Consider the following 14,061-nt stretch of genomic DNA (forward strand, 5'->3'; position numbering starts at 1 on the left):
GAGAGAGAGGGGAAGGGGGAACAAGTCTCATGTCTGTGAACTAAAATATATTTCCTCATCTTTGGATTCAAAAGATGTATATAAAATATATAATATTCCTCTCCCCATAGAGACAGAGTGCTCTTATTTTCATTTTTTTTTTTGCCAGTCCTGGGGTTTGAACTCAGGGCCTGGGCACTGTCTTGGGGCTTTTTTTTCAAGGCTAGCACTCTGCCACTTGAGCCACAGTACCATTTCTGGCTTTTTCTAGGATTTGGTACCAAGAATCGAACCCAGGTCTTTGCGCATGCTAGGCAAGCACTTTACCACTAGGCCAAACTCCTGGCCCCAGAGAGTGATCTTTTAAACAAAGTTTTATCTTAGCAAAGATCCCCAGATTTTGAAAATGCAGTTGTCTCTACAGATTTTGGGGAGAAAATTTCTATTAGTGCCTTGCACCCAATATTTGCCCATCATGACCCAAAACATTTTGTTGAATTGAAGCAACTATCTCATAGTGTGCAGCACACAGCAAAACTGGGGAGAAGGCAAGAATGCAGACTTCTGTTCATGCCTCTCCTGAGTACTCAGTACCATTTTTTATAGGAACATGAATGTGGTGAACTGTAGTTTGCCATAGTGTCACTGAAGTTCTGAGTTGCGTGTAAGATCACAGGGCCATTTGGCGATCAGTAACTTCAATTTCCTCCTTTGGATTAAATCTTTCCCTCTCTGGAAGGTTAAAAAGGGATGATTTCAATTCCATTACTACCCTCAAAAATGAATGCCATTACACGCAGGGAAGTGGATGAATCTAGAGCGAATCATGTTGAGTGAGACAAGACCAAAGGAACAAAAGGCACATGGTATCCTTAATATGTGGCTATTAGATCCAAACAGTACAAGAGCACTGACTCAATATTTGCATACCCAATGCTATGGGCATAGTACTGGAAATATAAACAACTACAAAGACATAAAAATTTATGACTCTATAGACATAATGTTTTATTACTTAGATTAATATGTATCTATGACATACAAACCCTCAGCCTAATTTTAATTATGTTCTAAAATCCAAGTGCCAGTGATTGTATATGGAGATGTCCTTCTTGAATACTTGTTTGTCAAACACGTCATTTGAGATATGATGTAAAAATCAATATTAATAAATTCTTTAATAAAAAAAATGAATGCCATTGCAAATGTGCATGAGATAAATCAAGGCTCCAGGACACTGGAAATACATCAAGCACTGTTGACCTTGAGGAGATTCACTTCTTTTATTTCTTGTTACCAAAGTCTGGCATTTCTTTGTATTTGTCATGTCTGCCATGATTTGTGAGCATCGTTTTATTGGTATCTTGGAAGTGACTTTGCCTTTCGTTTCTCCAAATATACCTCTCAAACCAATAAAAAAAAAAGCAAACAGATATGCAAGGTTATTTTCTGAATGTATAGCTATTATCTTTGAAATATACTAGGGCCTCAATTTTGAGATACAGTGTGAATCATATTTCCTCACAGTATCTCTCACCTAATGGATTTTGTTTCACACAAGCCTTAAGTACAGTGGCTGTGAAATCTAAAATGTTTCTTAGATCCAGGCATTTACATTGAAATAATAATGCCAGAAATTTTACTTTTATTCATAAACACTTCATTGCCTCAGCTGGCATCAGTACTTCATTTTGGTTTTGCGTGTCTATTAATAATGAGTTGTGGGGCTAGGAGCGTGGAAGAGTGCATGCCTAGCATGCACAACACCCTGGGTTTGATTCCTCCATATCACATACACAGAAAAAGCTGGACATGTGCTGTGGCTCAAATGGTAGGGTGCTAGCCTTGAGGAAGCCTAAAATGAGTGTCCAAGCCCTGAGTTCAAGCCCCAGGACTGGAAAAAATGATCTACTAAAGACTGTCATATTATATATTTTAGATGCAAACATTGGTAGATGCAAATATTGGTAGATATTTTTTCTCAGAAAAAATTATAGGTAAGACATATCAGTAGATACAAATATCAGTGCTAATGATTTTTTTAAACATTGTGGGAGTGAAACGGGTCCATATCTGTTATAGAATATATATACATATATGTATAAATGTATATTTTTTTTTTCTTTTCAGACAGGTGTCAATGTGGGGCTGAGGGGAGTCTTACGCATGGGCTCAAGTAAACTTCCTGCCTCAGCCTCTAACTGGTTGTGCTCTAGGCACATATTATCATTTTTAGTTCAGAATATTATGATGATAGAGAGATAAATAAAGACAGATAAGATACAAAGATGGGAATACTAGATATTAAATGGTATTGTTTGAAGATAGTTATTCATGTTATTACTTTAACATATTTTCGGTAATATCTATTGATTTAAATCTTTGGGCAGTACAAATCCTGGATTATTTGCCACTGGACAACAATGTCAAAATTTGTCTTTTTTTGCCAGTTGTGGGGCTTGAAAATAGTGGATCTTTTAAGTTCATTAGAACAGAGTCAGTGGAGATCATATACAACCTAGCACTAATGGGAGATAGGATTGGAAGATGTTAGATTTTGTATTTTCATTCACATTCAGATTTTTAAAAAAGTGCGGGGCTAGGAGTTTGGCCTAGTTGTAGAGTGCTTGCCTAGCATTCACAAAGACCCAGGTTCCATTCCTCAGTACCACATATGTAGAAAAAGTTCAAAAGTGGTATTGCAACTCAAGTTGAGATCTCTAGCCTTGAGAAAGCCCAAGGACAGTGCTCATGTCCTGAGTTCAAGCTCCAGGACTGGTTAAAAAAAAAAAAACTTAAAGCACATCAGTTTTGTAGTACAAATATAATATTTTCTTGCACAAGTTATTTATAGCATTGAAATGTTGTTGGCAGAAGTTTCACCATCTACAAGTAGTTAGAACCATTGGAGAAATATCAGATCAGAAGATGTAACACACTCAGACGTAAGGAAGCACACATGTGGTGGCAAAGTGGTTGCACATGTCTGTCCTAGTTCCAGGTCAGTCCTCACAGTGCAGTAGTAGCTAGTGTGTTTTAGCTGTGCAGTCATCCTGGCTCTACAGGCATTACTTCAGCGAGAATTCACCACAGAAACTCAAGTGGAAGAGCTCTGGTTCAATCCCCAGTACTGAAATAAGTAACACATTCATTCTTTTTCTCATTCTCTGTTCTCTTCGCTTACATACATAAGTATGTCTCCTTTGCTTTTGTGAATATCTTCACAGTTGTATTCCATCTTGGCTATTTAATATCAGATTTATATTGATGGTTGTAAAACATTAGTTTCCATTTTTCCATTAAGAATAACATATGCTAGATGTTGGTGGCTCACACCTGAAATGCTTGCTACTCAGGAGACTAAGATCTGAGGATTCTAGTTTGAAGCCATCCCGGGCAAGAAAGACTGAGACTCTTACCTCCAATTAACCACCAGAAAATAGAAGTGATGCTATGGCTCAAAGTGGTAAAGCGCTAATTTTGAGCTGAAGAGCTCAGAGACAGCGCCTAGGCCCAGAGTTCAAGCCCCACAGCCAATAAAAACAAATAAAAAATAAAATTAAGATAAAAAATAATAACATGTAACACAAGTTTTTCTCTTACAGGTTGCGGAACTGGAAAATATCTTAAAGTAAACAGCCAGGTACATATCCTGGGCTGTGACTACTGTGGGCCCTTGGTAGAGATTGCCCGGAATGGAGGAAGTGAAGTCATGGTATGTGACAACCTTAATCTCCCCTTTAGGGACCAGGGCTTCGATGCTGTCATCTCCATAGGAGGTAAGACAGTCATTCACACTTTGACATGAGAATAACTTACACGGTTCAGGCCATACTCGTGACTCAACCACCATCCTGTTGTAAACAGCTCTATAGGATTCTTTTTATCTAGTGCTAAAAAAAAAAATACTTCAGCTATTTGAGTTATTTGACTAATCTCAAATGTTCTTATGATATAAATAAGAAGTTAAATTATTTAAGCCTTCAAACTGCTATTGTATTCTTTTTGATGATTCATTCCTGTTCCTTTTATTTATGAGGGGGAAAATTGTGCTAGAGGAATCTTACTTATTGAAGATAGTACTTTGTTAAAGTAAGTAGATCAGATTCTTCCAACATGAAGATTTTAGCTGTCCTATTACCTTTTCCAGGACACTATAGTACCCTATACTAACAGAGAATTCTAGAAGTACTGAACTTGTCACCTGGATCATTGTGCCACTCACTGGTACTCAAGTTCTTGGAACATTTGGGTCTCCCACCTAATTTTAGGGTACATTGTATTTTTGTTTTCTGGTTTTGTGTGTGTGTGTGTGTGTGTGTGTGTGTGTGCTGTTCTTTGGGCTTGAGCTCTGGGCCTGGGCATCGTCCCTGAGTTTTTGTGCTTAAGGCTAGTTCTCCACCACTTGGAGCCACAACTCTATTTCTGACTTTTATGGTAGTTATTTGTAGATAGGAGCCTGATGGACTTTCTTGCCTGGGCTAATTTTGAACTATGACTCTCAGATATTAGTCTCCTAATTACCTAAGATTATGGATGTGAGCCACCAGTTCCGGAAAAGATGGTTTTATTCTTGTAATGTTGTTCTACCCTTTGCTGTCAGAGACTTTTCATGAGTTTAGGAAATGTCTTCCTCATGTTTCCCAAATAAGTATGCCTGTGAAACACACATGATCCCCTCTAAAGCCCATGCACATATGGCTCCTTTTAACCAATGTATGTATTCTTGATAACTAATATGTTACTCTCATTTAAGTAAGATAGGAAATTTGTATTGGGAATCCTGTGGTAAATACTTTAGCAAAAGAAAAACATTTTTTCTTTATTATTTTTTATTGTTGGGGTAATGTATAGAGGGGTTACATTCGCCAGATTGTAGGTGCATTGCTTCTCATACATGGATACCCCTTCTCATGTTTTTGTCCCCATATCTCTCCTCCAACCCCCTCCCAATCATCTTGTTTTCCCCTCTTCCCTTTCCTATTTCAAATAAACAAATAAACAGATATACAATATACCAGATATCAAAGTCAGATACAGTAATAATATGAGATTGACCAAAGGGCACCTAAAGAGAAAAGAGATAGCATAGTACATTATGAACAATCACACATGAACTCTTGTTTCCATATCTTAGACATCCTTTCATTTAGTCTCATCCTGTATGACTTTATGTACCTAGCTTTTGAGCTATTGTAATCCTGTGCTAGGAGAGTCCTAGATGAGTACTAATTATTACAAATGAGGGAAGCCATTGAGCCTATGTTCCTTTGAGTCTGGCTTACATCACTTAAGATGATTTTTTTCCAAGTCTTTCCATTTCCTTACAAATGGGGCGATGTCATTCTTTCTGATGGCAGCATAGAATTCCATTGTGTATAAATACCATATCTTGTTGATCCAGTCATCCACTGAGGGGCATCTGGGTTGGTTCCATATCTTTGCTATGGTAAATAATGCTGCAATGAATTTTGTTGTGCTAGTGGCTTTAGTATATCTTTGTTTCTGGATGAGGGGTAAATGCCAAGTAGTGGAATTGCTGGGTCATAGGGGAGTTCTATGTTTAGCCTTTTGAGGCACTGCCATACTGCTTTCCATAGTGGTTGAACGAGTTTGCACTCCCACCAACAGTGTAGTAGTGATCCCTCCTGGGATCACTGTGCTTATGGAGAGGGTGAGATGCTTGACAGGGCTGTGAGCAGAGCAATTGCCATGGAAATAAGGTCCAAATCAAAAGATGAAGGGGGGTGGGGACAAGGGAGTGTGGCCTACTGGTAGAGTGCTTGCCTAGCATGCATGAAGACCTGGGTTCAATTCCTCGGTACCACATACATAGAAAAAAGCCAAAAGAGGTGCTGAGGCTCAAGTGGTAGAGCTCTAGCCTTGAGAAAGTCCCAGGACAGTGCTCAGGTTCTGAGCTCAAACCCAGGACTGGTAAAAAATAAAAATAAAATAAAATAAAATAAAAAAAACGGGGAAGACTTTCCCTTCTGTTCCACACATGTACTTCCTTTCCTTGTCGCATAATGGTCTCATCCCAAGTATCATGCAGCCAGATGCTCTCCCCATGTGATCACTCCATCTTGCTTGTCATAGCGAACACTGTCAATTGAGCAATGCCTCCATTCCAGCCTTTTGCTGGCCAATTGAAGACAGCCTGTCAAAGACTTTTCTGCCTGGGCTGCCTTCAAATCTCTTTCCTTCATATCTCAGCCTCCTGAGAAGCTATTACAGGTGTAAACCAACAGTGCTTGGCATTTTTTAAATTTTGAAAAAAAATGTTTTTGCCAGTCCTGGGGCTTGAACTCAGGACCGAGGCACTGTCCTTGAGCTTTTGCAAGGCTAGTGCCCTTCCACGTGAGCCACAGCACCACTCTGGCCTTTTCTGTATATATAGTACCAAGGAATCAAACCCAGAGCTTTATGCATACTAGGTAATCACTCTGTCACTCCTGGTCCTACTTAGCATTTGTAAAACTTCAAATAGTTGCCACGTGCAGGTGGCTTGTGCCTATAATCCTGACTCCTCAGGGGGCTGAGATCTGAGGCTTTTAGCTCAAAGCCAGCCCAGGCAGGAAAGTCTCCATGAGATTCTTATTTCCAGTTAACCACCTGAACACTGGAATTGGCACTGTAGCTCAGTGGTAGAGAGCTAACCTTAAGCACAAAGAGGCTCAAGGACAGCACCCAGGCCCTGAATTCAAGTCCTAGAATCATCACTACCACCAACAAAATCCAAATAGTTTCTCCAAATTGTCATATCAGATATATTCTGATATGTACTCTATTTATATTTACAGTGCTTCTTAGTAGAATATGTATTTGTATGAGTATGTAACATATTTTGTAGATAATCAAAGAATCTTAGTTGTAAGCTTTTTTATTATTCAAAACATTTGGCTGAAAGTTATTGCTTATGACCCATTAAATATATGTTGGAAACTATTTTCTAGATGAACAATGATTAGAAATCATATCACTTATTCATCAATAAATGCTTTCTTTTAAAATGTACTTTAAATAGTTGCCCGAAGAGGTTTTAATTCAATATATCAATGTGTGTCACCCCACCCATCACCTCAACCCATCTCAAGTTTCCTAGATTTATTTTCACCTTGACTTTTTTTTCCAACAAAATTTCTTTCAAAACCTAATAGAATTCTGAAATGAAGGCCTCCTGAAAAGAAGCTGTTCTGTTGAAAAATACTGCTCTAATACTTTCCCCCTTTTATAACCTTTCAAAACAAATCATGTAAGACATCCTTATTTTCTGGAACTTGTGTTCTGTAATGTTTGTGCATTCTGGGGTAGCTAATTTGATGGCAGATGGAATGTCAGAAGGATTACAGGATTAAGTTCCTAAAACCACCAATCAGTCATAACATTTATTGACCACGGATCAATATGTTACTATGTGCTGTGAGTGTTTCCGTTTAATAGCATTTTATTGAATTTTAAGCCCGTAACTGTCTCCTGCTCATGCCTGCACAAGGCTCCTGGAAGGATGTTTGCTCTGTAAAGCACAGCACAGCCATGCACAGCAGGAGCCCTAGTGAGCTTTGCATTGGAGGCTGCTTTAAATACTGTAGCTGCCCCCTGAGAACACAAATATGCAAAAAAAGAGAAAAGCAAAACAAACAAACAAAAAACATGGTGTTAAATAGACCAGGGAAAGCAAGCTTGTTTGTAGTATTAGAGTTGGCATAAGAAAGAAAAGATTGCTTTGTTCTATCTCAGCTAGAACCCTCAGATTTCCTCTGCACACCTGGGGAAATGACCTGGAAAGGCTACAAGTTACAAATAAATGTTAGCAAGTGGTCAATTTCCAAATATAGAACCCAGGAATAGTGCGGGTTTCTATTTAGAATATGCACCTCTAGAGGTTCTAGAGTGTTTCAGACCTGATTGTTGGTGTGCTTGTGTATAGTCCCTGGATTTTGAAGAAAGATAGAAATATAAGGCTAATGTTCAGAAAACAGGCAAGATGATTGAGAGTTCAAGATTAGCTTGGACTACATATATCACGGTGTCTGTCTCAGGTGATGAAATGGGAGGAGGAGGAGGAAGAAAAGAAAGAGGAAGTAAAGGAGCAGGAGGAGAAAAGGGTAGAAGGGGAGGATTGAGAGGAGGAGGAGGAGAAGACAAAAGAACAAGTTGTGGGAGATAGTAACAACCCATAAAGCACTAGACACTATGAACATCAGCATTGTGTTATCTGTCACAATCCTCACTCCACGCCGACTCTAGATCAGTGAATGATGCATGTTCTATGAATGGGAGTTTCAGTCTTCCTAGGAAGATAGAGTGATTGGTCACAGATCACAAGGCTAATTCCAGATAAATCATGGCTCAAGTATGCTAGTGGTGGCTTGTTCTTCAACCCATGTTGCCCTCCTGTCTCTAGCTTTATCACACTGCTGCATAATAAAGATAGCATGGTTTGTACACTCTTGATGGGAATGCAAATCGAATAGCTAATAATGCAAAGTGTGCCGGTTGAATTCTCTTCCTCTGACAGTTTCATCTATATGAGAATCCCATCTAAGTTACTTTAATCTAGCTTCTTGTCAGGTAAACTGCAGATATCATTTTTCCTAAAATCATCTCTCTAAGCTGGAGGGAGTAATCATTGGAAGACCAGTATGAGTTGCCTCTTCCTTCACTTGTTCTCAAAGAGTCAGAATTACTTAGCTTTCCTTGGGACCAGATTCTTCCCTGAGATATGTAGTAGTCTTCTGTTTGGACAAACAATTTCATGCTTTTTCTTGACAAAGTGCTGGGATTAAACTTCTTGGAACTAATAGACTAGCATTTTCTATATACTGGTGGATTAATAATATATCTTACAAGGCAGGGGATGTAGTGGAGCATTTGCTTAGCAGGCACAAGGAAATCAATAAAATTATATAAATATGTATCATATAGTATGATACATAATGTCTAATTATATAGACCTACCTAATAACACAAAACTTACTTGAATCTCCCTTTGACTTTACAGGCATTTAAAGTAAAATGATGGGGCCGGGAGTTTGGCCTAGTGGTAGAGTGCTTGCCTAGCATGCACGAAGACCTGGGTTCAATTCCTCGGTACCACATACATAGCAAAAAGCCGGAAGTGGTGCTGAGGCTCAAGTGGTAGAGTGCTAGCCTTGAGAAAATCCAAGGACAGTGCTCAAGCCCTGAGCCCAAGCCCAGGACTGGCAAAAAAAAAAAAAAGTAAAGTAAAATGATGACCTATAAATTTATTTGGTTTTTAAATATACACAATGATAGCTGGACACTGGTGGCTCAGATCTGTAATCCTAGCCACTCAAGGGCAGGGATCTGAGGATCCTGGTTCAAAGCCAGCCCAGGCAGGAAAGTCCATGAGACCCTTAGCTAAAAAAAAAAAAAAAAAAAAAAAAAATGAACTCAAGAACAGCATCTAAACCTGAGTCCAAGCTCCAGCACCAGAGCATGGGATGTACACACACACACACACAAATACACAATTATATTAATATTTAAGCAAGTTATCATTTGAACTCCTGATTGGCTAACTTATTCTTTTATTTTCTAACCAGAAAAACAACCTTTGACATTACCTCTAATTCCATTTGCTTTGTTAACACTAATGATTGGTGATGTTCATCTTTTGTTTCTATAAAAAAGCAGCAGTTATGTCCCTATGTCCAATACTATGATTCATACCTATAACCCTCCCTACTCAAAAGGCTGAGATCTGAGGATCTGGGTTCAAAGCCAGCACCTGGGCAGTAAAGTCCCTATGAGACTCTTATCTCCAATTAACCAGAAAACTGAAAGTGGCACTGTGACTCAAAATGGTAGAATTCTAGCCTTGAGCAGAATAGCTCAGAGACAGTGCCTCGTCCCTGAGTTCAAGCCACACAACCACCAAAAAACCCCCACCAAGTATTCATTAAAGCAATGAACTTTACTTTCTAAATTTTGTATTAGCATAATTTAATTATGTAGAAGAATTTCATTGTGATATTTACATATGTGCACATAACCTGAATTCTTTCATAAAATCCTACCCGGGAATATTCATGCTTGTCTTCATATTGCTTAGCAAGATTCACAGGGATTTGGAGATGGGAAAGGACCCAGAAATGACTGATTCTTAGTTTCTTAAGAAACTTTAAATTTATACAACTTAGATAACTTGCCCAAGAACAACTGTCTATTAAGGAAAATGAAGCCCAACATTGCATTCTTTCTTAAAAGTAGACCTGTGTTGTTTCTCCCACCTGCCGGGCTATCTAGAACTAAAGAGGTTTTGCTCTGTGAGAATTTCATCATTGCTCTATGGAAACACTAGTATATAAATGTATTAATATGTATGTGTGTATACACATTGCGATCCAGTTTCTTTGTTTTTTTTACAGTCATACATCATTTTTCCACAAGACAAAGAAGAATTAGAGCAATAAGAGAAATGACCCGGGTCTTAGTCCCAGGAGGCCAGCTGATGATTTATGTCTGGGCAATGGAACAAAAGAATCGACACTTTGAGAAGCAAGACGTTCTTGTGCCATGGAACAGGGCTTTCTGTTCCCAGCTCTTGTCAGAATCCAGACAGTCTGGGAAAAATCGGCAGTGTGGATATCCAGAAACCAACCGGGCCTGCCGGCCTCCCTGTACCGAGGGTAGATGTTCTGTTTGTCTTAAGGAGCGATGTGACTCCAAAAGGTCCCACAGCATGGACTGTGGGCCTGTCACAGTCACCTCCTGCTGTGGAAATACCACAAAAGGAGAGCGAGAAAATGGATTCTATAAAACACTAGGAAAATCTTTCCGTTCCTGGTTTTTCTCCAGGTCTTTGGATGAATCCAGTCTGAGGAAGCAGGTTGAAAGAGGGAGACCCTTGAAAAACCCCGAGGACTGGACCAGGAATGCTATATCAAGCCAGCCTTCTAGACACTCGAGTTTAGACTTCGATCCCCAAGAGCCATTTCCGACGAAAGAGCCAAGCTTGGATGAGGAAGTGTTTGTGGACAATTCTCAGAGACAGGTGGAGTGGCTGAGAGCACCATTCAACCTGCAGCACGTCCATGCAGACCGTCCAGGAGAAAGTAAGCGAAATGGAGATGGAGATTTCCCAAATAACACTTACACCGGTGAGAATTGTGTGGATATGGGGAACTTAGGAGAAGGAGTCCCTTCTGCTCGTGGGAATTCTGCAGTCAACTCCACAAATCCCAACCCAGATGATCCAGTACCCCTGGATGCCCAGCCTGACCTGCTGGATTCCAGGGCCTTTATGCGTTACTACCATGTGTTTCGAGAGGGCGAGCTCCGTGACCTGCTGCTGGAAAATGCCAGCGAGCTCAGTATTCTGAGCTCAGGGAATGACCATGGCAACTGGTGTATCATTGCAGAGAAAAAAGGGAAGTTGTGATTAAATGGATGGTTTCGGGAAACTTTTTCAAAAGATGAACCATGATCTTTCCCATAGAGTTGATGTGGTTGCCTGAATTAGGTTTGAATTTTATAATGTTTAAATCCCTGTATAGCACGAAAGCATTTGACACAAGCTATTGTCAATTATCAAGATACGAAAAAGCAATAGAAATACCCTTCAGGGATGTAAAGTTTTATCCCCAGGCCCAAGGAAGAAATGCTTATAAGAATACCTATATATTATTTTTCAGTATCATTCATTGAATCTTTATGATTCTGCTGTTAATATACCTTTCAAGTATTTTTATAAAGTGTTATTTTTTAGTTCTACATTTAAGATAAAGAGAAAATATATTCTGATTCTCAGGTGTTCATAATATTGGCTCACATGATGGACTATGTTATCATCAAAGTTTTGTTTCTTCTTAAAGTCTTCAAGACAAGTCCCCGAGCAATTCAACTCTAGGTTACCACCCTACCCCTTGAGCCACAACACCACTTCCAGTGTCCTAGTGGTTAATTGAAGAGTTTCACAGTCTTTAGTGCCAGGGCTGGCTCCTCAGATCTCAGCCTCCTGAGTAGCTAGGATTACAGGCATGAGCCACCACGCCTGGCTAGAACTGTGCTTTTATTATGAATTGAAAGACTCTGTTGGAGAGTCTAATTGGAGCATTGGTGTATTTTGGTTCTGAAGACTAACATGCTGGTAAAATGCCAGATATATATTTGTTGGAAATATGTGAGATTTCTTGTTAATGTTTTATTGTGGAGGCATTAATTTTATTTGGACAGAATTAACTGCTATCATTTTATAGAGAAATGAAGATCTTGGGCATAGTGAAATCACTGCATTTCAGTTTATTCATATGTCTGCTTAAATCTGTATCATGAATCCTAAGATATACATTAAGACAGAATGTGAGATTTAGGAAGATAAATGAATTGACCAGAAATATGATCCTAAACAGTTCCTTAATGAGTAGAAATTTTTTTGTAAGTTTTTAGTTTATGGACCATTGCAATCCAGAAAGAAGTCTGATTTTTATTTTGCTTTTCAACAACAACAATAACAAAGTAATAGAGTAGTGAATATTAAGATGGAGGTCTTCTTTTCATCATTGATTATACTGTTACTTAAGTTAATGATGCTGTTTTTGAAGAAACTTAAAGTCTGTGTTTTAAAGTGTACCTGGAAAATGTTGATATTTATAACATTTGACTTCGACTTAAGATTGTGTCATTCCTGTGTTGCAAAGTTGTCTGGTGGAAGTGATACATTAAGATTTGTGTTGTGGGCCATGAGTTGGTCAAGTGCTTGCTTAGTATACATGAAGACCCAGATTTGATTCCTCAGTACCACACACATAGAAAAAGCCAGAAGTGCCGGGTGTGGTGGCTCAAACGGAGCCCAGACATTAGAGTCTGTGAGACTCCTATCTCCAATTAACTACCAGAAAACCAGAAATGATGCTGTGGCTCAAGGGGTAGAGTGGTAGTCTTGAGCTGAAACACTCAGGGACAGTGCCCAGGCCCAGAGTTCAAATACCAGGACAAGAAGAAGAAGAAGGAGGAGGAGGAGGAACAGGAGGAGGAGGAGGGGGGGGAAGAAAAGAAGCTGGAAGTGGTGCTGTGGCTCAAGTGGTAGAGCTGTAATCTTGAGAAAGCCCAAGGACAGTGCTCAGGCCCTGAGTACAAGCCCTGGGACTGGTGGAAGAAAAGAAAAGAAAGAGAATGGGAAGGGAGCAAGGAAGGGAGGGAGAGCGGGAGGGAGGAAAAGAAAGATCTTTGTTGCTTGATGCAGGTTTTGCTCTAGAGAAACAGTGAAAACAGAAATAGAACCGGAGTGTGTAAATTAAATTTTAATTCAGTTTGCCCATTCATTTATTAAATTAGGACATTAAGTCATAAATATAAGTAGTTTTGTCCTTGTGGAAAAAATTCTCTCATGATCTTTTATTATGTTTTTTTTTCCTTTCTCTGAAATTTGTTCTCACTCTTTAATTCTAGCATTTCTGCTAAAAATCTATGCCTGATGGTAGCCTACTGTTTAAAGGTCATGACATGGAATTCCATTCATTAGTCGATGCCATAATAGTTAGAATAGTTTTTTATTAAAGAATTTATTAACATTGATTTTTACATCATATTTCAAATGATGTGTTTAACAAACAAGTATTCAAGAAGGGAATCTCTATATACAATCACTGGCACTTAGATTTTAGAACATAATCAAAATTAGGCTGAGGATTGGCATGTCCTAGATATATATTGATCTATGTAAAAAATGCCTATAGAGTCATAAGTTTTTATGTCTATATAGTTGTGTTTATATTTCCAATACCATGTCCATAGCATTGGGTATGTAAATATTGAGTCCTCACTCTTATACTGTTTGGATCTAATAGCCACATATTAAGGATACCATGCGCCTTTTGTTCCTTTGGTTTTGACTTGTCTCACTCAACATGATTTGCTCTAGATTTATCCACTTCCTTGCAAATGCCATTATTTTATCTTGTCTGTTGGCTATGTAGAATTCCATTGTGTGTGTGTGTGTGTGTGTGTGTGTGTGTATATATATATATATATATATATATATATATATATATATATCTCACATTTTCTGTATCCATTCATCTGCAGTGGGGCATCTGGGTTGTTTCCATCACCTGGCTA

General features: G+C 38.9%; 1 protein-coding gene across 1 annotated transcript in view; it reads left to right on the forward strand.

The window, feature by feature from the left end:
• Positions 1–11,440, forward strand: part of Trmt9b (tRNA methyltransferase 9B (putative)) — a 44,922-nt gene extending 33,482 nt beyond the window's left edge. Inside the window, exons 4-5 of the mRNA XM_090353762.1 lie at positions 3,585–3,758; positions 10,371–11,440. Of these exons, the coding sequence (XP_090209888.1) occupies positions 3,585–3,758; positions 10,371–11,383 (1,187 nt within the window). The 3' untranslated portion in view covers positions 11,384–11,440. The remainder of the gene's footprint in view (positions 1–3,584; positions 3,759–10,370) is intronic.
• The last annotated feature ends 2,621 nt before the right edge of the window (positions 11,441–14,061 follow it).

This window comes from Megascapheus bottae, chromosome 20, assembly GCF_031878675.1.
Source record: "Megascapheus bottae isolate mThoBot1 chromosome 20, mThoBot2.hap1, whole genome shotgun sequence".
NCBI classification, from domain to species: domain Eukaryota; kingdom Metazoa; phylum Chordata; class Mammalia; order Rodentia; family Geomyidae; genus Megascapheus; species Megascapheus bottae.